General features: G+C 37.5%; 1 protein-coding gene across 3 annotated transcripts in view; it reads right to left on the bottom strand.

Annotated features, from left to right (window-relative positions):
• STXBP5L (syntaxin binding protein 5 like) overlaps positions 1 to 26717 on the bottom strand; it is a 223126-nt gene that overhangs the window by 121870 nt on the left and 74539 nt on the right. For all 3 annotated transcript variants that reach the window (XM_026849275.1, XM_026849282.1, XM_026849292.1), the window contains exons 3-4: positions 17728 to 17809; positions 15630 to 15730 (exon numbers count right to left, since the gene is read on the bottom strand). In XM_026849275.1, the coding sequence (XP_026705076.1) occupies positions 15630 to 15730; positions 17728 to 17809 (183 nt within the window). The remainder of the gene's footprint in view (positions 1 to 15629; positions 15731 to 17727; positions 17810 to 26717) is intronic.

The raw sequence follows: 26717 nt of genomic DNA, 5'->3' as shown, positions 1-26717 counted from the left end.
CTTCAGTATACAATATATTCCAAATCGTTGCATTGGGTCTACATCACAACAGAACCATACCCTGTCTCTTAGAGCATAGAGTGTGGGCCCACCTAAAGGAGGAAAAGTGGCAACAATTGATGTAAATGCATGCACTGTGTGAGAACAAAACTTCATTTGTAAAAGTAATACTCTTGAAGCTGAAGGCACTTGCCTTGACACTGAACAAAACATTTGCCACTTTGAAAGCCACCTAAACAGAATCCTCAAAACCATAGTCCTGTATGTTGGAAAAGGATGCGCTTGTATGCAGACACTATGTGATTAGTTACTGATAGGAAATTTCATCTATAACATAACCACCCAGTTCAATCTATGTGTGCGTAACTTTTCTGTGATTATTTGTTGCGATTTTAATTTTTCTGTGGCAATAACTACCTACAATGACTTATCTTTTGATTACGTGTTCTATTTCAGGCTACAACCTACACTCACCCAGATGAACCTAACCATCATGAAGCAACATCTCCAGTACTCTGATTTAATCAACCTTCTACTCAAGCGCAAGAAACTGGACAAAAAACTCTTATCACCATCCAACATGATGTACAGGAAATACATCAAGTGTTAAAGAGAGTCAAAAGGGATGGAGAACACCAGTGGTGGAAAGTACTATTTTGATGGTCACCAACAGCAACAGGACTGTTTAATTCCACGCTGCGCACATTTTTCTAACTCTCATATGTTTACTGCTTATAATAATGTTTTATAATAAGGTTTGGAGGATGATTAAACAAGTTATGCAATTGCAAAAGTTTTCTCATGTGTATACTTACCCAGAATAATGAAAATTTACTAACTAATAAAAGCTAGTCAAACACAAAATTCCCTCAAACTATAATTGGATTACGGCATTCTCTGCTTATAGGCATAGAGGCAACCACACTGACACTCTATGGACAAGAAAAATGGACTTTAGTCATGGGGTGGGCTGTGGTGGGGCAGTTCCACCCCACCCCTCCTGGGCCACTTGGTGATTAGTGCAATTCCTCCCCTGTCCTGTCCTGGGCCACATACCAACCTGTGGAGGTAAGCACTGCTAATGGCAGTAAAACCAGCTCTAACGTGCCCCTTTGACAAGTGTGGCTCTGTCCTCCCTATCACTGGGGAACAGTTATAACAGCCCATCCCCTCCTGGCAGCCTGGTACACCTGTACCTGGGATGTGGTCGAGGGACAACAGTAAAGAATTGCACACCCATCAAGCTCTTGGCCTGTGCAACTGGTGGAAGACACCAGAACATTTCATCATTTGAGCTGGGCTGGAGTGAAAAAGTACCTTGCAAAAGTCAATTATCTCAGGCCCTATAAACAGCGACCTCAAGTGAGACCCCTTGAGCTCTCCTGGACTGCAGCAGGCCTGTGACCAGCATCTCCCCTGACTTGGGATGCCTCTCGGGTATCAGCTCCTCAAAGTACCTACCACGTGCCGTTAGAGCCAACAAGAGGCCTGGGCAAAGTTGATCCCCTTGAGTCTCAATTATTGCCCATTGAGGAAAGCCAATGAATTGTGAGTATTTAAACTCGACAAAAGGGAAATTTTAACTTTGGGCTAGCTTGTCTTTGACTCACCTCTCTACCTACCAACGTGTTTAGGTATGCACAGTTATTTTCACATGTGTGGGTACATACGTGTGTCACTGGATGAAAGTACTTTTCTCTGTCTGTGTGTTTGTACATCTTGTGTTTATGAATGTACATATATATCGATAGATTTAGGATCCTTCATAGTAAGTTAGTGTGAATCTTGTCATTGTCGAACCTGTAGTTAAGTCATTATTTTAATCATGACGTATTTTACTGAATTATTTTGTAAATGTTTAAATTGGTTAATGATTAAGTTCTTCTAGTCATGAAGAAATCTTGATTTGCTGCTAAATCATTACCGTGTCGATATTTTCATCCGTGACACTTTTCTCTTGGACAAATGCGCAGCAAAGAGACACCCTCTTTTGTCCTTTTATGCTTTTGACTGTAAATTCATTGAGGTGTCTTACATGTGAGACCAGGGTCACTGACAGTGAGAGTGGCGTACTTTCCCTGGCTAGAATTTTAGTATTACACAACAGTAATGCAGTGGATTGAACAGGTGTAATGTGCAGACTCAGACCCAAGAAAAAAAGACATGGAAATGACATGGAAACCTGCTTTCTTAAATAGAAAAAAATGCTGGAAGAATCCATCATACTTCCAATTTGTTTCTGATGTGAACACAAGCTCATTAGACAACAAAAGTGAGAATAAAAGTTCCACAAAATCAGTGAAGTGAACAAATTAATGAAAGAGGATTGGCAAACAGATTCTTTCTTTTATCTTTAGCGAAAAGACAACGTACACGCCTCTCCTGTCTACTGGCTTGTGAAATCATTATTTCTTATTTGCCGTACTTCACTTGTTCTCCATTAATTTCTTTGAAGGTTAAAGTAAGAATAGAGTTGTAATACCAATCACAGTGATGCTGATGGGCAATACAGATCACAGTAAGAGACACTGAGTTTCTTAGCAATAAAAGAAAGCCAAAAACCAAAGGATGGAAGAGGGAGATGACGTTCTCAAAAGGGAAATTTTTTGATTTATTTCTGTCATTGATTTCATAGCAGCTACATTTAAAAAAAAAACCCCAAACATAAACACCTAAGGGTAGAGTTTCTCTCATCCTTTCACCCAACACTGAAGCTATAAATTAAAAATGTAGTTTTTGCTTCCCCATCTCATAGTTTCAGAAAAGTAAATTGGGTCTTCGCTCAAAGATGAAAGGTTGAAACTTGGCTTTTGCTAGCCAGCTTGACTTTACGTAGCTCTTAGAAAAGTAAACTAAAGATACACTAGTATTTCATTCGCTGCTTGCCACAACATACACAAATCTGTGTTTATCATACAGTCTTACTATAATGAACTTAAAACCTATTTAACAGCAATATTGATCAAGTTACTTTGAATGACTCTACAATCGGGATAAGACTGGAATACTGAAATTGACTTTAAAGTAAAAAAAAAAAAAGTATTTGTACATGTGTATACTTCTATGTATACACTTTTTTTTTTTTTCTTATCAGCTTCCATTTATTAAAATCATGTAGACTTATTGGAGACCAGCTGTTCTCATTTGTTATGCTTCAGTAGACAGAGACTCTGTGATTAACGGTCCTTGTTTTTCTGCAATCTGTAGTCTCTCTCCTCTTCCTGCTCATGTACTGTTTAATGAGATAATCTCAACACTGACATTACTAGCTCTATTTCTGATTTACTGGAGAAACGCCCAGAGTTTATTGTGGCAGAAGGAAAAGTATCCTAAATCATTGCATTGAGGCTGACATGTGCCCGGGCAGGAAAGGGGTGGTGTGGTTTCCAAGAATGAAATTACTTACTGCAACAGAATGGGTGCATATTCTTCACTGCTTTAAGATATGACTGGAAATCTAATAGTCCAGTTCAGATCTGTCCTTCGACATCTCTTACATGATAGATATCTGAAAACTCAAATTTGAAAACTTAAAAAAATAAATCCAGAGAATTCCTGTAACTGTAGCAAGCTGAAAAATTCCCAACTGATAATGTAGACTGTTTATGCTGTCTGATCTTGTTTAAACTATAAAGGACATCTTTCCCCCCCCTATTCTAATACAACTATTAGAAGCATTTTTGTATTACAGTATTGGACTTCTCTCATTTGCCATGACTAAGGCCTTGAAACACAGTTATTCAATGTATGGATTTGTGTATTTATTCTAAATTTTGCTATCCAAACCTGGCCTTAGAGCGATTTGGCAACACAGTTGTTATGTGAAAACAACATAACATGTTACCCCGTGTTTTCTCAAAAAAGCAGAAATCTACTGTCAAACATGCTTTATTTTCTACAAAGCATTAGAAACAACAAACACACTGCTCAGCATAGGATCTAAAGTTTTGCAGCATATAGCTGCATTATGTCTACTGCCAAGAGCTAAAGGATTTTTCTCCGAGGAAAGAAACCAACATTTAAGTTGTTGTTAGGCAGACAATCAGAGGTGTCCAGGTGACATAAAAATTAAATAATTGAGAACATGTTTTTCTTCCCTACCGAATTAAAAACAAAGCTTCATGAAGATGATCTGCAAAATGGAATTTTGAAGAGATACCTGTTTTCTCATGAAAATAATAGAAGGAACTACAGCCATAGTGACACAGTGGAAGAGGTAAATTGGAATAGAGGATTTGTCAGGCCAGAGGGCCTTCTAGTCCCTCTACTGTTGTTAAGTCCTGAGATAATTGCGTTAGCTGTGCATTTTTCTCTAGCAGTTCTATGGGTCGTGGTGATTTCATACATGTGTATGTACACACATGTATGCACCATACACACATATATGTGCAATCACACACATGCATACACATATAGCAAATTTATGAAGTTATTTCATTAACTGCTTTTTATTTCATTAACATTTTAACTATGCTGTATTTATAGCCACAACACTTGGCATACTACGAGCTACAAACAGTGCTTCTGGTGTTTCAGAATTGAGAAAATTCATGTTTAGAAACCTCCACTTGATATGCTCTCCACAGTCTCAAATCAAATCCCAAGACTCTTATGTATTTGTCAAAATATTTTATGTAAAAAGCTTTAAATAAAGTAGTAAGTCAAAAGAACAGCTCAGGAGTGGATTGGGGAAAGCGAGGCTATCCGCTACAGTTTTAGCAATAAGGGAAAAGTAGAAGCTATCGGTTGTAAGACATCTTTCAGCTTTTTTGGTCCTTGTGCTATTAATACAGCTGTTATCTCTAGAAGTAATTAATATATAGTATATCAGTCATTTTCTGTTAACCTGCTTTTAATGCACCAATGTGAGGAAAAAGTGAATTGATTTGCAACTGATTGATAACGTGAAATAGAAAAACATTTGCCAAATTATTCATCATGCTTTCTCAGATGTTTTCTTAAGTCCTGGATACATGCTTTTAAAATGAAGATATACATGTAACCAGTTGAACATGGTAACTGTATTTGCTGTTTTGAGACTTTTCTGAGTAGTTATTAAAAATCAAATTATTAGATACTGTGCTAATGTTATTATTACATATTTTAAAGTCTCATTATGGAAATAGAACCTTTATGTACGGAGCTGTGCAAAAATAAATCTTAAATACTTTAAACAACTCCATTTGACTTCAAAGAAGTTGTTTAGCAAAAAAAGGTATAAAAGACACTGTGACATAATGCACTTAATATTTTTAATTTAAATGAAACTGAAAATAATAATATTGGTAGAATACTGCTGGACTAAAGAGCACTAGTGGACTATAAATTACTTTGGGGAAAGACTCTGAAAGTCACCATTAGAAAAAGAAGAGAGATTCTTAATTTCAGTGTTGGCTCTGGATATAAACAGAGATGGTTTTAATATTCTCGAATGAAAAATATGACCAGAACTTCTGTAATTTGTAGAGAGTTTACTGCATCATGTACAGATTAGAAAATAAGTATTGCTAATCATTGTAGGTCCTCGATATTCCTGGAAATGACAACCAACAGATTTCTCTAGTAACCAGTCAATGAATCAATAAAAGGAGTAATGTCTACCCTGGTGTTTAAGCACAGAGAAATCAAACTAGTTTTAAACTAGCCAGCTTAACTTCTTGCAGCCCTTTCTCTGCAGTGGCACTGAGTCAGATTGCATTAAAAATCCCACGATTACCCAAGAAGGTAAGCATAAAAAATTAAAACCGATAGAAATAAAGTCAAGCCATGTTGTCATCCATGACGCTGTGACCATAATGTTATTATAACTCGCTCAAGTATACTTAAAAATACACACTAACCAAGATTTTGAGTTTCAAAGGCACAAATTTTAAACAGTTATAGTAAAACAGGGAAGCTAGGTTTACCAATGGTAGGCTACTCTAGAATATTCCAGTCTAGCATATGTCAAACACCACATTTATAAAAACCATCACTATAAAATTCTATTTTTAACGTCTATTTTCCCGTTGATTTTACTGAAAAGGGAAATATTTTACTGATATTTGAGGGATTCTCAAGTATTAGTTTTACATCTGATCTTGTAATTTCAGAAGTGATCTTGGTACTAATACTAATGAAACATCTTAGGGACCAGTATTACAGAGTGTGTTGGGTTTGTGTGTGTGATGGGGTTTTTGGAAGTTGGGAGGGGGCTACAGCAGTGGCCCCTATGAGAAGCTTCTCGAAAGCTCCCGTGGCTCCAAGTTGGATCTGCCTTTGCTCCAAGGCTGGTCCAATTGGTGATGGTGGCTGCACCTCTGTGATAACGTATTTAATAAGGGGAATCTGGGAGGAGGAATTGGAGTTGTGAGGAGGAATTGTGAGCAGGACACCTATGTGAACACCGAGGTCAGTGGAAGAAAGGAGGAGGAAAGTGGGAGGGGCTCTGGTGCAGAGACATCTCTGTGGCCCCTGGTGTACCCCTGCCACCATGGAGGCCACCAGTGGAGCAGATGACGACCTGCAGCCCGTGGACAACCCCACACTGGAGCAGGTGGCTGCACCTGAAGAAAGCCAGGATTCTGTGGGAAGCCACTGCCACTGTACTTCAGCAATGGGAGGATTGCAACATGTAGGAGGGATCCACACCAGAGCATCTTGGGAAGAGCTGCAGCTGTGGGAGGGAGTCATGTTGGAGAAAGTTCATGGAGGACTGTTTCTCATGAGAAGGGCCCCATGCAGGAGCAGAAGAGAATGCAAAGAGTCCTTCCCCTGTGAAGCAAAGAGTGGTGGGACTGACTGCACCCCCCATTCCCTGCCTCACTGTGCTGCTGCAGGGGAGGAAGTAGGGAAATCGGGAGCAAATCTGAGCCCAGGGAGAAGGGAGGAGTATGGGGAAGGTGTTTTTACGATGTGGTTATACATCTCACTGTCCTACTCTGTTTGTCAAGTATTGTTGGTGGTGGTGTTTGAATTAAATCGATGTTCTTTTTCTTCCCCTAACAAGTCTGTCTTTTGCCCATGACCATAATGCATAAATCATCCCTCCCTGTTCTTATCTCAATTCCCAAGCCTTTTGTTGTATATTCTCCTTCCCATTCCTGAGGGGGGAAGGAGTGAGTGAGTGGTTGTGTGGTGCTCAGTTGCCTTCTGGACTCAAACCACGACACTGAAGTAGGACAATCTGCACAAGTAGAGTACAAGAAACCGAATGAAAATTAAAATGCAAAGGGCAAGGCCTCAAACTTCAAAGAATAACCACTTCCAATTTATGGTTGAAACTTATGATACAGAAGTGATGGAAAAAGATAGTTTCAATTTTGCTTGTCTTGCTTTGCTTCCACTCTTAAAGGCTTGCACTGAAAAGCATCACATTCCCTGCTAGATATACAACAGTGAAGAAGTGTAATGGGTGTATTAGTCAATCACAGCAAGACCACAAGAACTGATAAGATGAAGCCATGTAAAAGGAACATATTATTACAGTATGCATCACTGAACATATTCCTGCAGAGATTACAAAAGAAAATGGTAATGTCAGTGTCCACAGCACAGATGGGACTCTATTTAGAATATGTCTCCTTGTCTAATCATCACATCAGAGAGAATTGATATGAGAAGAAAGGCCAAAGAAAAGGGAATGAAGACACAAATTTATAAAGGAAAACCACAAAACCTCGATTTTTGTAGTAAAAAAAAAAAAAAGGAAAAAATCAGGTTGTGAATAGATATGAATGAGCTATTTAACTGCAAAGAAGACACAATACATTTAAAATTCATGACATATCAAATGGGAATAGAAGAGCCATAAAAATAAATTTAGTCTGGAAGCTGGACGGTTTCTAGCCATCAGAAGGTTGAAATTAGCATGGAGCAATATTCCTTAATCGGAGGAGTAGTGAACTTTAGCTTGAAGAGCTATACAATAGTGTCACGATCCTGGCTGGGAGATAGTTGCATGTAGAGGAGTTAGTGATCCACACAGTAGTTTCACCCGAGTAGGCACCAGCCTGTGCTGTGCTGGGCTGCAAGTACAGCATGGCCTTTGGGCTGGGTTGTGCTACTCGTACCCCTCGGCAGTGGGATAAATGCAGCCAGCTCGGCTTAACAGAGGAGCCTGCAGGCAGCTCCCACTTGGTGACTGCACCACCTGTGTGGCCCTGCCTTTACCTAACAGCACAGCAGGAAGTTTTAGTGCGAACACCCTTTCTGTTTCATAGTAGAAATAATGAATACATCTGTTTTCTTCTAAGAAAATCCTGTAATAACTTGAATGACCCAAATTGCATGACCCTACCTATGGGTGGGGTCTGCACAGCCTGCTGATTGGAGGCCTGTTTGATGATGCACAACTCGGGGTTCCCAGCATCTATAGAGATGTAATATTTATCTATACCATTCTCTCATTCTTTATAGTGCTAACTCTAATAAATAGCATTTTGATTACCAAGCTCTTTGGTAATCAACTGAGATTATAAGGAACCAGCATCTCTTGATGCAAAACATAGCTTGTTTATTATAGAAAAGGAAGCATATGAGTTGTCTGGTCTGCAACTGCAGGGAACTAGGCTGAGGAGGTCCCTTCAGAGCTCTACTCCACTAGAAGGCCTGCATATTTAGGATCGATTAAAAAGAAAATCTTAGGGATCATGTGAATTTTCATTCTACTTCAGTAGAATTGCCTAATCTCATAAATCTATCAAATCAAAACTGCTGAATCTTTGCATCAATAAGATAATCTATGCTTCGTATTTTTGCTCTTTGTTGATTGTTTAGCTAATGTGTGTTGAAAAAAAGAAACCAAAATGTTTGTGCTAGACTTCTTTTTATGACCAAGACATTGGTCATTTCAGCTATGCTGTATACCACCTTTCCAGGACAAGCTTAGAGTTCTCATTGATCCTACATGCCAAGTGTACTATAAAATTTTCCATTACATGACGTAAGGCCCCCCCAAAAAAAAGTAATTTTTTTTTTTTTATTTTTTTTTTTTTTTTAACAGAGAAGGCAGAGGTATGTGGCAACTACAAAAAAATGATTTGGGTCAGTCTTACTGGAGAAACTTTGCCTCCAGTCTTTTGTCTTGCTGAAGCAACATTTGACAAAGTTCACTTTTCTGCCCTGCAGTACTAAGTCACAGCCCTACAGACCAGAGGTGTTCTTTATGAGCTTCAGGAATCTTTCCAAGCTCAATAACTGCATGCAAACAGCATTAATTTGTTATTGATATCCCTGAGCATCATTCTTTCAAAAGTGACAAACACTGATGCAAGACCATGCCACACATATTTATCTTACATGTTTGAGGTCTGTGCTGTCTTCATACTTGGCAATACACAATTCATAAGACAAAAAACCCGCAAACATCTGCACAAGGAAGTTTTGTAAAAACTTCTTAAAGATGTGGAAGTGAATGCCAATCAACAGCACGGTTTCTTTTGCTTTCCTCAGTTTTTTCCATCATTAACCTGAGAAAATGTAAATCCTTTCCATAAACTGTGGCAGGATTGTATAGTGAAATAATTGGTTTATATTTGAATTTTGTAGTTCTTTGGAATAGCTAAATGCTGCACCGGAATCTGTTTTGTGGTATAGAAGGGCTGTGCAACTGCACTGAACCTATTAACTACTTTCATGCTTGATGACAGACCTCTGACTAATCTGAAAGTACATAAAGAACACGTAGTTTGCAGTTATACAATGTTAACCAGGAGGATCATTTATGAGCAGGAATTTAGATCCTTGAACAGCCAAACAGATAATCTAAGTCCCTAACACACAAGTAAACAGATAGAGGTACTGCTGAGACTGCACAGCCAGTCACCAGTATTCATTCAATAGCCTCTTGCTGTCATTTTGATGAGTTAAACACAACACAGGACACAAAATCCTGCAAAGATCCAGCAAGACAAAGATCCAGCTACTTTCAGGAAAGAACACAGACCAACACACAAAAGAAAAGCGTCACCAGATCCAGAAATACCTGTTTTTCTCTTTGCTTCCAAGCAGTGCAGTAATACTCTCAATTACCTGTTCAAATACTGCAAAATCTCAGATGTAGGAGCCACATTTCCAACTAATATTAAGTTACAGCTAACTGAGAATTGCTCTAAAAGTCACCCTCATAAAGGCTCCTCTTCTGTGCCAGCATAGCCTTAACGCTGAAGAAAGCGTTACAGATCAGAGCACCAAATCCAGTCACACATACCTGGCAGTTCCCCTGCAAAAGGGCACTGCTGGTACTGTCATGGCACCGGTGCACAGTGCATGCAGGCAGATTTGGAGACCCACAGAAATTGCACACTGTGTTCATCTATGCTGAGTATGTCAGTGAAGAAACTGTTGTAGTGCCATCGGGTCACTTGTGACACACCAGTCAGCACCAGCTAAAAGAAGAAAAAGAGGAGGGCTACCCCCCGTGTCAGTCAGCACAACTGAACTAGCTCTGAATAATCGGAGATGAACTCTGTGTTCATAAGTGAAACTAGTGCACACAGGCCTAAAGGACCTGGATTTCACACTGGAATCCTTGCTGGATTTTCCTATCCCAGTTTCACTAACCTTAAACAAGAAAACGGTGTAAACTGTTCCATATTTAAAGCTATACTTGCTGAAGTCTGTTCCGAGTATATTAAAAATAATTAAGGCCTATAATAGTTTTCAGTGGTTTAGCTTAATCCAGATGTTCTTTGCAGCAAATAGAGACAGTGTCTAATCCTAGTAGCTGAGTTATTTATTTTGCCGAAAATGTCTACTGAACATGAATCTGACATCTCCTAGGACATCAAAGAAGGAAAAGCAGGGACTAACATAGATGAAAGGAAGTTGCTACAAGTATACTTGAAATTGCTAATGTCCAGGGACCTGTAATATAAGACATTTAGTTTTAATGCTAGACATCACTGGTATTTTACTAGCTTTTTTTCCCCTGTATTTTACTGTAATGTATATAATTTCATTTACACTTTTTCCTAACTACCCTCTGTAGACATTACCCACTTGTAAGATGTTCTGAAACCTTTAACTCCTTGCCTAGTAAAGATAAGACAGACCTTGGACAGTCTGAAAAACACCCTGAGTACATCCCTAATAGCAGGAACCTAAAGAAAACAAGGCCTAAGAAGATGCCAGTGTCAAGGTAAGTGCTGAAAGCTGAAACAAACGGGAGCTGGAGGATAGATGAAGTAACTCCATGACCATATACAGACATGAGAAACCTGAAGTTCACTAATGGACAGTGTGAGAAAGGCTATGTAGACCCCTAAGGAGGGGACAAGACCCTCACTCTATTTTTACTACGCATGCTCAGACGATGTAAATGAATTCTGAGAACCCATGAGCATAAGACTGCCTTTTCTAAGAAATCTGATGCATACGTCTGGTTTTTGTGTATATTAGTCAGGGCGTTTTGTTAGTAAATGTGGCAGTTGTGGTGGAGTGATCCCCAGTGGTGCCCAGCACTGCGAATAAAGAATACCTGCTGAACAGTTATACTCAATTCTGACTGTTGAGTGAACCTCTTTGTTTCATAAGAAACACCACCATAATGTTGTCCTTCAAAGGTACTGAAGAGATTCTTATGGAGCGTTTCCAGAGGTTAAAAATTTTTACCTGTCCACCCTCTTTGTAAATGGAACAGCAAATAATGTATTATCAACTACATGCTACTGCCAAGCATGTTCTGAAGTAATCGTATTAGCATTACACCTGGGGCTGAGGACTGAAACACATTGCTTACATTTATATTTTCTTGAGGGTTTTTAATTCATTGTATTACATAGCAATTGCAGCAACAGAAATCTAAGATGATAACCTTATATTTTGATACAAAGCAAAAACATATAATTAAGTAAAAAGTCCAGAGCGTTTCACTGTAGAACAAAAATATCAGTTTACCATTACATTTCATTCTTCAATGTTCCTTCTACACTTGCTCCAAAGAGACACTTGGTAAAAGAGCAGTGGATTATCAGAGACAAGTTAATGTTGTTAATGTTGCACCAACATTACTTTAACAATAGGTCAGAAGAAGAAGAAAAAAAGATGAATTTTCAGAGTTTGCAAACTATGGCTTAATGGCTACAAAAGTGCATTTTGTATGTGAATTATTATTCATAAACCTTTCACTGCCTTAATACTGAACGCTACGTGGTAAGTGAAAGATAACCAGTGTGCTACATTTAAGAGTTCTTTGCTCTTTACATCTATATTGTTACCAACATCTGAAGAAAAGAATAAATACGTTTTTTACTTTTGTGGGAGACAAAGGGGGCATATATGTACATATATGCCTGTGGAAATCCGGCTCAAATAGTTGCATAAACATATACAGAAACACTGCTGAGAGCAGATTTTACTCTATTATCCTGCAATCTTAAAATGTCAAGAAACAGAAACAAATCGTAAATTAAACGGTTCAACAATGGGAAGGCTGGTGCACTGAGTAATAGTCAAAGGCTCAAGTAGCATTCATTCATCTAACAGAATCTAACGGGTGCATGGCTCATGCATCAAATATTTTAAAAACTCAGAATAAACTTATTCTACATGAAAGCTAATTTATTGAAGTGAAATTCATCAAGAATTTGAACTAATACAATTATCTTCCTCATCACAAGCAGATAAAATATTAGTGTTAAGTAAAAGTGCATTATATTGCACCATTTCATGAAGTAAATTTGCCAATTGTTCAGAAAGAAAAATCCAAAACAGTGTATGAAAAAGACAAACATACTGTATGAATAAAATTACAATTTTTATAAATCCTCAAGAGAGACATGCAAATAGGAAAATCTGAAGCAGTCACATGCTCTGCTTTCATAGGTAAAATGCATCTGAATAATTATATGTTTGGCTCTGTAAAAGCTGTCTAAATCTAAAATCAAATTAAATATAAATGGTGTCCTTGAAGAACTAGCCTTTGATTGGGTAAACACTTCCCTGTATGGCCTTTTTCAATACCTTACTGTTTTCTGAAAACATACATCAGTATTCATTGGGTCACAAACTGAAAACAAGTCAAAAGAAAGAATTTTTCTCCCTTCAGTATGAATCTTGCTTCTCTTTAACCTCCCTCTGCAAGAGGAGATGAGAGGATGAAAACAAAAAAAAAATTTTAACTGTTCCAACAGTGAAAAAGACATTAATTTTTGGAAGACAGCCGTTTGAGTTTCTGAAAGAAAATCAATTTTGATCTCATTGCTCTATCAGCTTCCCAAATTCCCCTTACATCCATTTTGCCGTAAATTTCTTACAGCCAAGGCAACCATTATTTGCTGTTTCTCTGAGCATCGTGGAATTCATAACTTCAGTGCTCTAACACAAAAAATATGTTCAGAAAAAAAATGGAAGCTCTCTTTTACCCTTGAATCTGTTAGGTATATATATATATATATACACAGAGAATTGTTCCAGATTAATGAGGGGGTTAGTTAGGAGTTTAGCCTTACATTTGTTGGTTCTTGCCCAGAGGCTTATGTTGAATTTTAGATACTAAATGTGCAATAAAGCTCAGAAAAATGAAAGACAATTTGAAATTAATTTCTATGTATGTTAAAAGAAAATATAATAAAAAGGAAGAGATTTCATTCTGGAGCCAAGTGCTCGAATTTAAAAAAAAAACCAAACCAAGTCAGGGCAGTGCTAGAGAACCCTGAGAAGAAAAGACTGCCTGCAGTTATTTCTTTGTACTTATTGAAAACTTTTTAAATTTAAAACTGGATTTATTTCTTTGACAATATTCTATAGAAGTGTACCAGGATATCTGCCTCATAGGCTCTGATGTGCTAGTAAAAATTATTTAAATGGCAGTGGTTGCACCATTTATTTAAAATATACATGAAAAAACTAATGGTTTTTTTTTTTAACTCACAACTTACTAGACTCTGATAAAAGTATAGCTAGCAATGCATTTGTTACAATTAACTACATCCTCAGATCCTATTTAAAAGTTCAAAAATGTCATTACACAAAATTTGGTTTTATGCAAAGGTTTCCAACACTGAAAATAACTTGTTCCAAATATTTTGCTCAACGTTTTAAGCTGTCAGAAGTAAAAGAAAATTTAGGTAAATGGGATGACAAATGTTTTGCTCTTAGCAAAGCCCAAATGCGTGTGAGTTGATTTTATCAAGAAATTCTGATAAAATTCTGACTGAGATACTACACTAATGTCTCTGAACAGAAATGACAGGCAAACAGGTGAAGAGACATTGCATTCTTATAAGTAATGATTCCTTAGATTGTATGGAAGGTTGCTGGCTGGGAGAGCTAGACCTAGATGTACTGGAATAACTTCTACAATATCTAGATTTATTAATGACAAATTGTGGATAAAGTACCTACCTGGTAAGAATACCGAAATTCAAGTATTTCAGCATGTGTAAAATGATGACTTACTGTCAAGAAGCAACTATCAAATGTACTTAAAATTTTCTTTTTCATCTTCCCTCATGCAGTCCCAAACCAGATTATACACTTGTGCTATAGGTTATAATCCCTTTGGAATCAGGATGCATATTTTCTAAATTATTATGCAGTACTTCCCATGACAAAACTTGCAACTTGCTGACATGCAGACATGCAAACATGATATGTATCTGAATAATGAACAAAGAAAAAGTCTATTTCCATAATAATTTTCAGATTTGCTCCAGCTAAAGCTTTGATGAGCCTGTTTACTTCACAGCTCTGGTAAAGTACTGATACCTTTGACCACTGCACAAATGAATATATAAATATCTAAAAGAAGTAGCTGCACCTTAATAATCACTGAATGTATATACTAAGAGAATTACAATATCACTTAAACCGCCAGTCAAAACCATCCTACGTATTATACCTATGTTTTCCAATTTTAGAAAATTCATCCCAAAGATGAAATACAGGGTAACTATATTGCTCAAGGACTTACAAAAATCCAACTGCTGCGTTTATGCACTGAAGCTTGGTCTTCTGACCTAATTCCATAGTAGAAACATGGAAATTTTTCTTAATAAAAGTGTAGCATTCAAGCTCCATTATATCATAGGAGGTTTTACTCGGGTGACTAAATACAGATTAAAGTACTCAGCTTCTCTTTGAGTTTAAAAATTACAACCACTCATTGAACCTATTTTCAGCAGGGATTTCTACAATTAAGTACTGATAAAGTAAAATTTAGAAAAACAGTCTCTGCTTCACTTAACATTTACCATAGCTTCCCAAATTCACAATTTATGTCTGTTAAACTTCTAGTATTTTACAAAACTAAAACCCCTTCAAGGTAAAGAAAATAATTATTTCCCTGATACAGCCAGCTGAAGTACTCTAATACTTAACAACAGATTAGCCAAAAGGTCACAGACTGGACTTAAGAAAAACAAACACACTACTGTTCACCCTGGTTCATGCAAACAGAAGATAAAACAAAAAACATTTTGACAAAAAGCAGACGAAACTTTTCTAGTTCTGAGAAGGCTGCAGAAAGAGAAAGCGAAGGTCTTGTTCTATGGAAACAAGACTCAAACAACTGAAGAAAAAAAATTTCAAGACAAAACTATAGCCACCTTTAGAAAGGCAAATTAGTAAGCGTGTATTATTAGAAATCTAGAAAGTAAGTTTGTGTGGTTTTTAATGAGATGTCATGTCATTGTGTCATACAGTCTTACCTTTCTCTGTTAAATTTCAGGGAATGTAGGATGGCCGGTCGTTTCTGTCGGAGATTCCACAAATGAAGTGCATCATCTGCACTCGCACTGACCAAAGCACCCTAGAGCAGATACAAAATACAACACAATATGTTACTTTCCCGGCAGATGCTGCATTATTCTTAAGTGATCCTCACTGATGATGATCTAACCATAGAAAATGTTACAGTTTATGAAAAATAGTTGCTTTCTTCTAGAAAAAAAAAATATTCTAGTCAATTTGAATTGATCTGGTAAATGTAAATATTCTAAATTAGTACAAGGTCAGCTAAAGTTAGAACCTGATCAATTTGAAATGTAAATTAAAGCTTTGTATCAACCCATACATGTGAACTCTCACATATTTCCACATAAGCATAGAGATTAACAAAACAGAGGACAACACTTAAAAAGGTGAGCGTGAAGGATATAACTAAAGGACAAAGGGATTAGTGCACACACATACACACAATTGACAGTATCAAGCACAGTTTAGTAGTCATATCAAGATAACATGAAATTCAAAACCAGAACTGTGAAAATAAGATGCAGATAAGAAAATAGGACAGAGGGAGAGGACCTAGGGAAAAATAAGAGTTGTAGACAAAAGGAGAGAGTCTTGATTTTTCTGCTTCTGGTGCCCCCAAAATGTACATCATCCAAAGTCCAGAACTCTACCTGCCTGGGCAGCTTGATGTGAACTTATTCTACCGCCTTCCTACTATCTTTCTCCTCACCATGCAGCAGTGATGACATGTGAAAATGGACTGCTGCTACAGTGGTTTACTCCATTTACACCTCAGATCTGGTCTAGCACAAAAGGTCTAGCCCTGCGTACTACTATAGCAGAGAGGAACTAGATACCATTCAAACAGAAGGCAATGCTTTATTCTGAGCAAGGCTGAGGAGGTAACTGAAAGATCAGTTCATAACAACTATGACTGATCAATAAATTTCTCTTTTTGCTTATTTGATTTCCTTCCTAATCCTAGCAACCGTTCTTTTTAACGTTGACACATGCAAATGAAATTTTTGAAGGTGAAACTTCTCTAATACAGTATAATTCATGCTTTAAATCTCACCTCCCAAAGAGTTTGGGCCAATGTCAGAGAGAATCTTCACCAGAAATCTAATTAATTCTATGCATTAGGAGTTCTGCTGGTCACTAATGAAAAGAAACAACGCTGATTCAAACCTTGGCCTCCCTGTTTTCATCCCCTCCTTCCTCTAAAGAATTCCGTTGGACTGATTCTCAAGTTTCAGTCCCCCCTCCTCACTTTTTGTGGTTCAGGTACTTTCTTCAAACAGGTGTAGAAAAAAAAAATAAAATCTCAGGTTTAAAATCCCACAAAACTAAAACTCTTTCCTTGAGAAGCTCTAAGATCTCCATGCTTAGAAAGAGGAGTCGAAAGTGTCAGAAGTGCTTCCTTATATCATGGGAGAAAATTAATTAAAACTGAACTATGACTATCTTATAATTTGGACGAGTTACGAGGCTCTAGAAAAAAACCCCAGATTTATATGCTCCAGAAAGTCTCCTTTTCTATTACTATCTGCAGAGAATTTCTGCACAGAGCAAGCTATAATCTGTCACTTCTTCTTTATGTCATCTAAACTTGATTTTGACAAACCATTTACAAAGACTGAGCATACTAGCTTGATTGATGACCCCTGCAATTGCTTTTCCTTGCTTCACATAGTAGCATATCCCCAACTATTGAGTTTTCAGACAATCACCATCAATATATTTCCAAAGAAAGATTTAGCTCATATATTAATTTCTATTTGGAACAGGACTATGCAGCATATTTAGTAATTTAATGGGTTTTACATCTACCTGCTCACATTCATATATTGACTGCCTTTTATTCAGTACTTTATGCTGATGTATATGAAGGTAATACTCTTCCTTGCGTGCAGTCCCATATGGCAGGCTATATCGTGAACATCCTCTGGATGTACATCACTTACTTGTTGGCACCATTTGTCAATGTGAAAAGTGGCATCACTCAATTACAATACACTAATTGATTTATTCAACTAAATTTATACAGAATAATCTGAGTAAATATGTCCTTACCTCATTGATTAAGAACTGGAGCTGCAGAATTGCAGCACCACTTTCATGCTGGCAGTAGCAATCAACACCAGGCCTGCCCAATCTGTTGCCATCAGAGTCAAGGCTTCCAACATACTTGTTATCACCAGAGGATGAAAAAAAAAAAAAAAAGAACTACCAATTAGACTCTAATTAACCTTTAATTAACCTCAATTCTTCTTGCTTTCTGTAAAACAAAAGAATTCATGCTGACTTTCCACTGTTCTAATTAAAGTACCATCATCATCAGGCTGAAACATGTGCAGTTGTGAGTGATCTGTTCTTCCTTGGTTTTTTTGCCTGTGAAATAAAGTACATGAATCAACACAAAAATTCAGCAGGATGTATCTTAAATTTCTTTTTTTACACATTGTTAGTTCATATAACACAAGAATGCATCAAATTTTTGTATCAAGACATTATAAAATTAGTAATTTAGGACTAAGGTCAGTAACACACAGCTCTGTAGAAGGCTTTCTTTTTTAAATCTGAGAAAATGCTTTTTAGAGTAAGTAATTTCACACTTACACAATAGCTCACATGTAACTATTGTTCTGTGTATCATCAACAGAAGTAAAATGCAGTGTCATGGGGAGTTACCCAAATCTAACTCTGAACTACATCAGTCCAATCCCCAGTCTGAGTGAAACCACAGTTACACTGCTTCTGGCAACCCAGCTAGTTCACTTGGAATCAACATCAACACACTGCTTTGCAGTGGTATCTTGTTGTCCAGTTATATCATGAAAGTAGCTTTTTATCTGTTCTTCTTTACGTCGTTTTTCTCTCCATGCTGAATTGCCATCTCCCTGAGGTGATGGTCTTGCCCATCTGAGTCAGAGACTCCAACAAGAAACTGCTGTTCCTCAAAATTACCAAAGATAAAAAGTAAAAAAAAAAAAAAAAAAAAAAAAAATTATTGATAACCATGTCGTATGAAGCAGGTGAAATACCTTCATATGTATTCAAAACATCAAGATTATGATCTGAAACAAGATTTTACAACATAGGGCCCTATATACTTGTCATATATGATCATACTAACGAACAGTAAAACCCTGAACAAAAATGACAACTGTCCACCTATACTGCAGGCAAATGTCAGAATCTTTACTTCCCCTCTCCTAGGTGAAGAGGCTTGCAGTAAACCATTCTAAAATTGGCCTCAGGGAAGTAAAGTGCATAGATTAGCAAATCTGAGGATTACAACTTTTCCAATTGTTAAACAAGCAGTTCAATGCAGTCACTGACCTTGAGAGACCTGAACTCTACTCCTGATTTTGCCAAATGGTCTACTGGATAGCCTTAGGGAAAACAAAAGTATCTTTTCTTCCCTCTGCCTCCACTTCCCTATTTGTAAGCTGGAGATAGCGTTGTACAAAAGAATACAGTATCTCCTTTGAGAGTGAGCTCAGTGTACTGGTATCTACAGCTGAAAAGCTGCGTATAAAACATCATAACTACATTATAGGACAGCAAGGTAGAGAAAAAACCCAAAGTAACTCTATTTGCACTTGTTCCCAAACTGTAGTCCTGAATACGATCATGACCAAAAAAAAAAAAAAAAAAAAGGAAAAGGTATCATTAAAACAACCTGTTTAAAATGGACAATAAAGATATATGGTAGTCCAGGATACTTTTTAAGGGTTGATGGTAATCCTCTGATCCGTTTTGAATGACTGCTCTGTGGCACTCTTTTTTTTATATTGCTTCCCACTACTTGTTGTAAGGTGAGAGGAAGCAAAACTAGCGCTCAAACTAGCGCTCAAACCAACCAACCAACCAACCAACCAGCCCACCCACCCACTGGGGATTTCAATTTGACAACAAACTTTAACAGATAAGTGCTTTACTTTTGACTTGAGTTCAGTATAAATACATGGCACTATCTGATGATTGTCCCTAATGAAAATTACGCTAACGTTGCCCTGAATTAAGCATCTGTCACCCTTCAGCATCAATATCATGCTAAGTCAGTTTTCTAGGAAACATCCTAACAAAGTAGATGATTTCATTGAGCGTATCCCCAACAAACAAAGCACTCTCCAATAATTCACATTTATTTGCATAAGTGTTCACCCTGAAATACTTCACAAATTACTAAAATAAGAGGGAAATTGTGCCGTCTGCTTCAGTCTGGCCAGTTGCCCTGAAGTAAGGACTGGTGCTTAAATAGCTGCGTTATCACTGACTGATGGTGGATTTCAAGCATTCTGGGAGCTGTGGTGAGGTCCTTCCAGCAGAAGGAGCTGAAAAGATATGATGACTTGGCACATGTTCTTGGCACCTTAGCCCATCTTCTGCAAATTCTGTGCCTTGATGCCAAGCATGGAGGAGTACAATCTTTCCTCATCAAATCTTTTCATACCAGTGTACTCTACCAGGACATACAGGAGAAGCAGCTATAGTACAGGCTTTGGACTGAATTTGTTTTTCTACTTTTGCCTTTTTATTATATAATGACTCTGCTATTAGGGAGAGCAGAATACCTCTGAAGATATTAAAAGGGGGGACTAATACAGATACATCCGAATACCTCAAAGTAGACAAGATGGGTTTCAAGGATAAAAGCCAGTCACTATCTTCTCTCTCTTACCAGTATGTTGGATCTCTCAGGGGCCTTCACAGACATGCCAGATGATCCTAATTTATACATAAAAGGGAAAAAGATGAAAACTAAGTCTGGATGTCTGTTGGGATCTAGAGTGAGACAAGTAGAATCAGAATTATGTGCATCAAGCAGTGAAAGTGTGACAGTAATAACATTCTAACAGAAAAATGTTCTTTCTGAAAACATTTAATTCTGGTTTTAAGATCTGTATGTGTGAAATAGGATATTTTGCTCTGTATTCACTTGTATGTAACAATTTTTCATGGAGTATTTCAACATACCGTTATTCCAAACCTTACCATTTGTTATGATGTCTAATTTTAAGTACTTGAATTCAGCTTCCAAGATGCGGACTTCCACAACAGCATAACACACTATTAATAAAGAATTTACGCTCTCATGTCTTGGGCCATCCCATCACAAGTTGAAGAAAATTTCTATTTCCCAAGATTACAACCTGATTCAGATTGTTCCTCCAAATCCTTTTGCTCAGTTAGTATATATCTGATATTCTCATGTCATCTCCATACTCACTGTATTTTGAATGCCTGATGTCAGAGCACACGCATATGTGCATGTTTTACTGGAAACCAAAGCTGTCAGTGAATGATTACATATACAGGCAAAGCCTCTCATGAGCCTGATCTATGACCAAACTTTCCACAGCATCCACCACCTTTCTTATTCCATGACTCATTTTAACTATATGATACACACAGATCTGATGTCTCTCGTTCTTCTCAGAGGTTAATACTAGTGTAATTCAAAGACTTGAAAGTCTTGTGTGTCCATTGAGAAGCGAAATGTGCAGATACTTTAAGAACTGATTCCTGGACAGGTATTTAACTTCTTAGGACCAGAAGATCCAGAGATAGGATGTTTTTCTTCATTAAGATGGGTGATCCTTTAGTAGCATCAGATTAAGTCTTTTTGCAATAACAAGAACTGCAATCTGACTTGTTCCTCCTTGCAAGGCAGAGTAACTGAAGACATGGTATCATAAAAGACCTCCTGCCAAGCCATGCCAAGCCACTAACAAATATCTCCTGTCAAGTAAAAACTGTTAAATTACATATGGCACCTTTTTCAAAACCAAAACTCTTCCTTGGAAGAAAATGACACCCAGCTATGTAAATAAGCAGCTCTAAATTTTTTTTGACTACTTAAATAACTTATTCCCCAACTAAAAGAAATCTATGTTCAGAAATGAACACTTAAGTATGGGGTTATAATTATCAAGCAGGAACCATGGTCTCACATCCACTGTTTTATTAAAAGACGCAAATAGAAATGGGCAATCCTCATTTATAGCCTCTCTTTTAAAATATTTGGGAATTGTGGGGTGCTGCAGGAGTAGCACTGCTGCTTGAAGGAGTCCTGTCATCTGATCTACACTGGCTGGTACATGTTTGAGTAGGAATATGCAGCACCCTAAGAGCAGATGCTTGTGGGCTGGTGTTACTCCATTATATAAACCAACTGTAAAACTGATTTAGTGTGTAACTTGAATATAGGACAGCTTTTTCTTGCAGAAGATCTATTCCACTGAGTTGAGTGATTTATCAGTTAAAAAAGCACAAATGCATTTAACTAAATAATGAAGTAATAGAATGGTTGAAGAATTCAACCACACCACTAACCAGCTAAACCAACCAGAAGGTTAGTCAGTTGTATCTGTGTCACAGGATGGATTTTGTCAAAAGATAACAATTATGAAAACATCATCTTTATCACCTAGATTTGCAGTTCTGAACATAGCCACTTTCAGTTCCTGGAAGACATAGTTTTACAGTTACTTTGTGGAATTTCTGTAAGTCTCACACTAATTTTCTGTCTACTGAGGAGAGTGCGCATTCTGGTACAAATAAACGCCACAGTTCTACGTTTTGTACTTCAAATGGGCTTCAAACTGAGTTTTTCTCTCTTTCCATGGGATGTTCTATCTTCATGATTGCTGAAGTATGTTGCTCCAGTGCTTAGTTATCTTCACTATTAAGAATGTCATACTACATGTAGAATCCATACATTCAGCTTCAGTTTCAAGCCTTTGGATCTCATTGTGCCTTTCTGTACTAAATTAAATAACATTCTATTAGCAGAAATTTCCTGTTTTGAAACTGTGATTGAGATGTATCTTATCCATCTTTGGCATAAATAAAACAAAAATAACCTGAGGTCCTTTATTTTCATGTCACACAGCAATTTTGTTAACTCTTGAATAGTTCTTTCGGGTTTTTTTATACATGTTCTAGAATGTGTGCTCAACTTCTTTCAAGTATCAAGAACAGAGCTACACATCATCTTGGTAATGGTTTCTTTAATACAACGTAAAAATGTATACAGCATTTCATTATTCCTTAAATTCAATACAGTTTTTTTTAATACATGCGTGTGTACACCTCAATTACCTTAACAAATAGGTAATTGGTTTTTGAGACTTTTCCATTGCTTTGCAAAAAATAAACTCCCCTACCAAGCTTCATTCTATTAACTACATGTAGTTGAGCTCACCAAATTCCTTAAAAAGTATGTGCAGCTTTATCCTAGCTTTATGGCCTTCTCTTTGCTGTGGATTCACTGGACTCTTGTTTCATTAAACAATACCTTAGTGGTTTTTGTTTTAAACATAGAAGGATTCAGTTTTACAATGAGCCGATTATGTGTGGAGTTCATTCAGCTGTTTAAATAAAGAGTTCTTTTTTTCCCTTCCACTATGAGAAGGTGAAATACTGCTGTGCTTGGCTGCACTCTAATGATGCTAAATGGCATGTGGTTTATATATACAGACAAACTTTTTTGGCACTGATAAGCATGAGCTTTCGGTCTAGAATGACCTTTGCCTTGTTTCATTTTTCTTGACATAGTCTCTGTTCATGCATACAAATTATGTAAAAGCTAATCTCAGGAACAACTAAATATCTATTATGATATATATAGGCTGAAAATTTGCTTTTGGAAACTTTGATTTCTTCTAGGTTAAAGCACTTAGACATATCTTGTATTTAATGGCAAGTCTACATATATATAGACTCCATCTGAACAGCTGAATGAATGCTTGAAAACATGACCATTTATTCAAGTAAAATGCAAATTCATATCAACACTATTCACATTTTTTTTTTATTCCTATGAATTTAGAAGCTATTTTATTTCCTGAAATACTTGTAGATACCACAAGCATTATCAGCACTCACAGGGTTATATATTTTCATCTTTTTGTGAGACTGCCTTCCAAGATCTTTGTCATTTTGGGAATCATCTGTTCCAGAAACAGAATGCAAATACAATCACCATGTGATTGAACTCAATCAACCCTAAACCTGAAATAACAAATTGTGAAAAGCAGATACTCAGAGATAATGACTCTAGCAGTGTTTCACAAATAACATGTAGGTGAACAATTTCATATTCCATTTGTGGAATATCAATTATTTTCAATTTCCATTTGCATATGCATACACACACACACATATATATAATAATTAACAGAAACCACCTAGCTCTAAATTCACCTCCAAAAAAGGAGACATTTAGTTACTAGTCTGTAAAAGATCCACATTTCCAGGCAGCCACCCTGAAAGACCTATATTTTGAGGTTGTACTTCTTGTGGTAGTCATGAACAACATTAAGAGTTTGCATTTACAGTGGGCTTCCTCTTTTTTTTTTTTTTTTTTTTTTTTTTTTTCGGGTAGTCCTAAACCTCAGCAAGCTCACTGACACATACAGATAAAACCAAGAAAGGCAATGAGTGAAGACTGAAATATGTAGGAGTGAGTGAAGAGTGTATTGATTATATTCGCAGGGGCTGTTTCAGAGAAATTTACAGCTGCAGACACAAGTTCAGTCAAAAGCATTATAAATATGGGAATAGAAGGAGAAGCATATCTGTAAAGCTTATTTAGAAACACATCTGGTAAAAAGCTACAGAGAATAAACTGGGACAGAATAATACTCTTATCCTAATGTACACTGGAGGTTATGGAAAACTAATCTGAGCCACAAAAGAGAGGGCTGTGTATTTTGGAACATCCAAAAGTCAGAAAGGCACTTGAACATAACCAAGAGCCTGCACAACAAAACATAGAAATTTAGATAAGAAAATCGATAACACAACTGCATTTTATTAAATTTATTGCCTTTTAAAAGGACTATGCAAATTAAACCATTTGCTGGCCATCTGTATGCACTGGGCACAGATGGTAGTCTAACATACTCCCTCTTACAAAAGCAACCAAACAAGTGTCTTTAACTCAGCCATTTTTATTATCTTTTTTTTTTTTTCCCCCTCAGCCTTCAGATATTAATATTTAACACAGTATTTGCTCCATGTATATCTGTACACCCAGAACACACATAACACATGCAGTCACAGTTACTGATGACAAACGCAACCATCAACAATGATTTTATACTAAACCCCACTGCATTTAAAAGTTAAGTGTGAAAGTTTTGTTGGTATTTGTGTTATCTCTGCTTGTACATTCTGCCACTGGATTTGTTGATATCAGGTTTAGAGAAGGCTTTAGGGAGTTCTGCTTGTGGTCTTCAAGCAAAAAATGGAAGACTATCTATATAAACTCTACATAAGATCAAAACTTAAGATTCCTCATATTTTCCTGCAGCAGAGATTTTTTTAAGTGGCCGTTGAATTTTTAGCAATTTGTAACAGCAATCACAAGGTGCTGATTTTCTTCATAGCTGTCAGTGACAATAGAAGATGGAATTAAAAGTGATCGCATAATAAGCCTTTTTTAAAAAGGTCAAAAGAGCTGTCAAACTAAATGTATCTAAAAATAAAAAGACGTTTTCCCAAATATTAATTCCTCCTGTAGTTGCCATGGAATAGTTATACAACAAAAAGAATACATTAAACCTTCATCCATGTCATGACAGAGCTTGAGAATACACATTGGACTTTCTCTTTTAAACAGAGATAGCAATTAGCCATTACTGGAAATCTTTAAAACAAGGCTGCATGTTTTCCCACATGTTACTCCCAGTCCCAACCACTGGACTTGGAATATGGTGGTGAAGGTCCTATGGCAAATTCTGTGGTCTGTAGGAGATGAGAAGAGATAACCATTGTCCTGGTTCAGCTAGGATAGGGTTACGTTTCCCCAGCAGAGAGACAGGGAGAAGGGAACTCCAGCCGGGTTATTCATACCATGCTGACATCAGGGGGAGCAGGAGGGCGGGAATTTTTTTCCTTTGTAGCTTTGGTCCCGGGAAGCACCAGGCTGTCCATAACCATTTGCGGTATCTCTCTGTATATCTTTTGTCTTGTTTGCTGTTACTACTGTTCCTCGCTGTTATCATTGCTACTGTTGTTGTTCAGATTGTTTATCACACTGTTGTATTAAATTTCTTCTTATTTTAACCCGGGGTTTGTGCCTCACTTCCAGCCTGACCGGCTGAGAGCAGGGGAGGGGCAACGGCAACGTGGTCTCTGGTCCCAGCAGGGCTTAAACCAACACAGCCTTTTTGGCGCACCAACGTGGGGCACGAATTGGGTTGAAATAAGAATCAAAAAGGGACAGACCCTGACCAGAGTGTGTTAGAGCAATCTGTTGGGTGTAATATTTTTTCTGTTTGTATTCGTATTTGTTTGATAAGAAAATGTTTGCAATGCTGGCTCACTTGCTTGTGTGGTGGGGATGGAATATTCCTTATATCCAGTATATAATCCAAGTGGTGGTGTTTGTCATCGGTGGAAAATGTATAAAGGGTCTTATGTTGATGTACTGGCTACTGACTGCTTATAATGTGTTTGTATTGCTGGGGGGGGGGGCAGGCCGGTACCTGTTTGCCGTTTGGGCTTTTGTTAGGGGTCTCACCCCCTCTATGGGTGAGCCCGGGGAAGAGATCCTCTCAGTTTTGGAGAGTTTTAATTATCCTTGCAGCCTTCAGGCCAGTGTGATTGTGGCACAATGCTTTCTGAATGTCTGCCTGATTTCGGTTTTGGCCATATGGTATTTCTCTAGCAGTAGCAGTGCCCGGAAACCTGCCCCGAGGCCAGATAATAGTGAGTGGCAAGGGGTGTGGGAAAAGATGGGCAAAGGCCTGAGTTGGTGGGCACCTCCAATGCTTTGGAATTTCACTCCTGAGCAAATGCAAAGCCAGGAGAAGCTGATGGAGTGCTTAGAAAGGGTGTGTTACCAAACTGGCAAAACCCAGGAGACACAAATCGCTGCAATGTGTTGGGGACTTGCCCATGCCTACCGTGTCCTCTTTAATACCACCCACTGCCCTCAAGGGGGAGAAAAGGCTGTAGAATCTGAGAGTGAAGTTACTGGTACAGTATCTGGGCCGGGGGAACAGGCAGAACCAGTTTCAGTCACCTCCACCAGCACAGCGACTGAG

Source organism: Athene cunicularia (assembly GCF_003259725.1).
Source record: "Athene cunicularia isolate RWA chromosome 1 unlocalized genomic scaffold, athCun1 chr1_part1, whole genome shotgun sequence".
Taxonomy (NCBI): Eukaryota; Metazoa; Chordata; class Aves; order Strigiformes; family Strigidae; genus Athene; species Athene cunicularia.
This window is presented reverse-complemented; position numbering and strand designations above follow the sequence as displayed.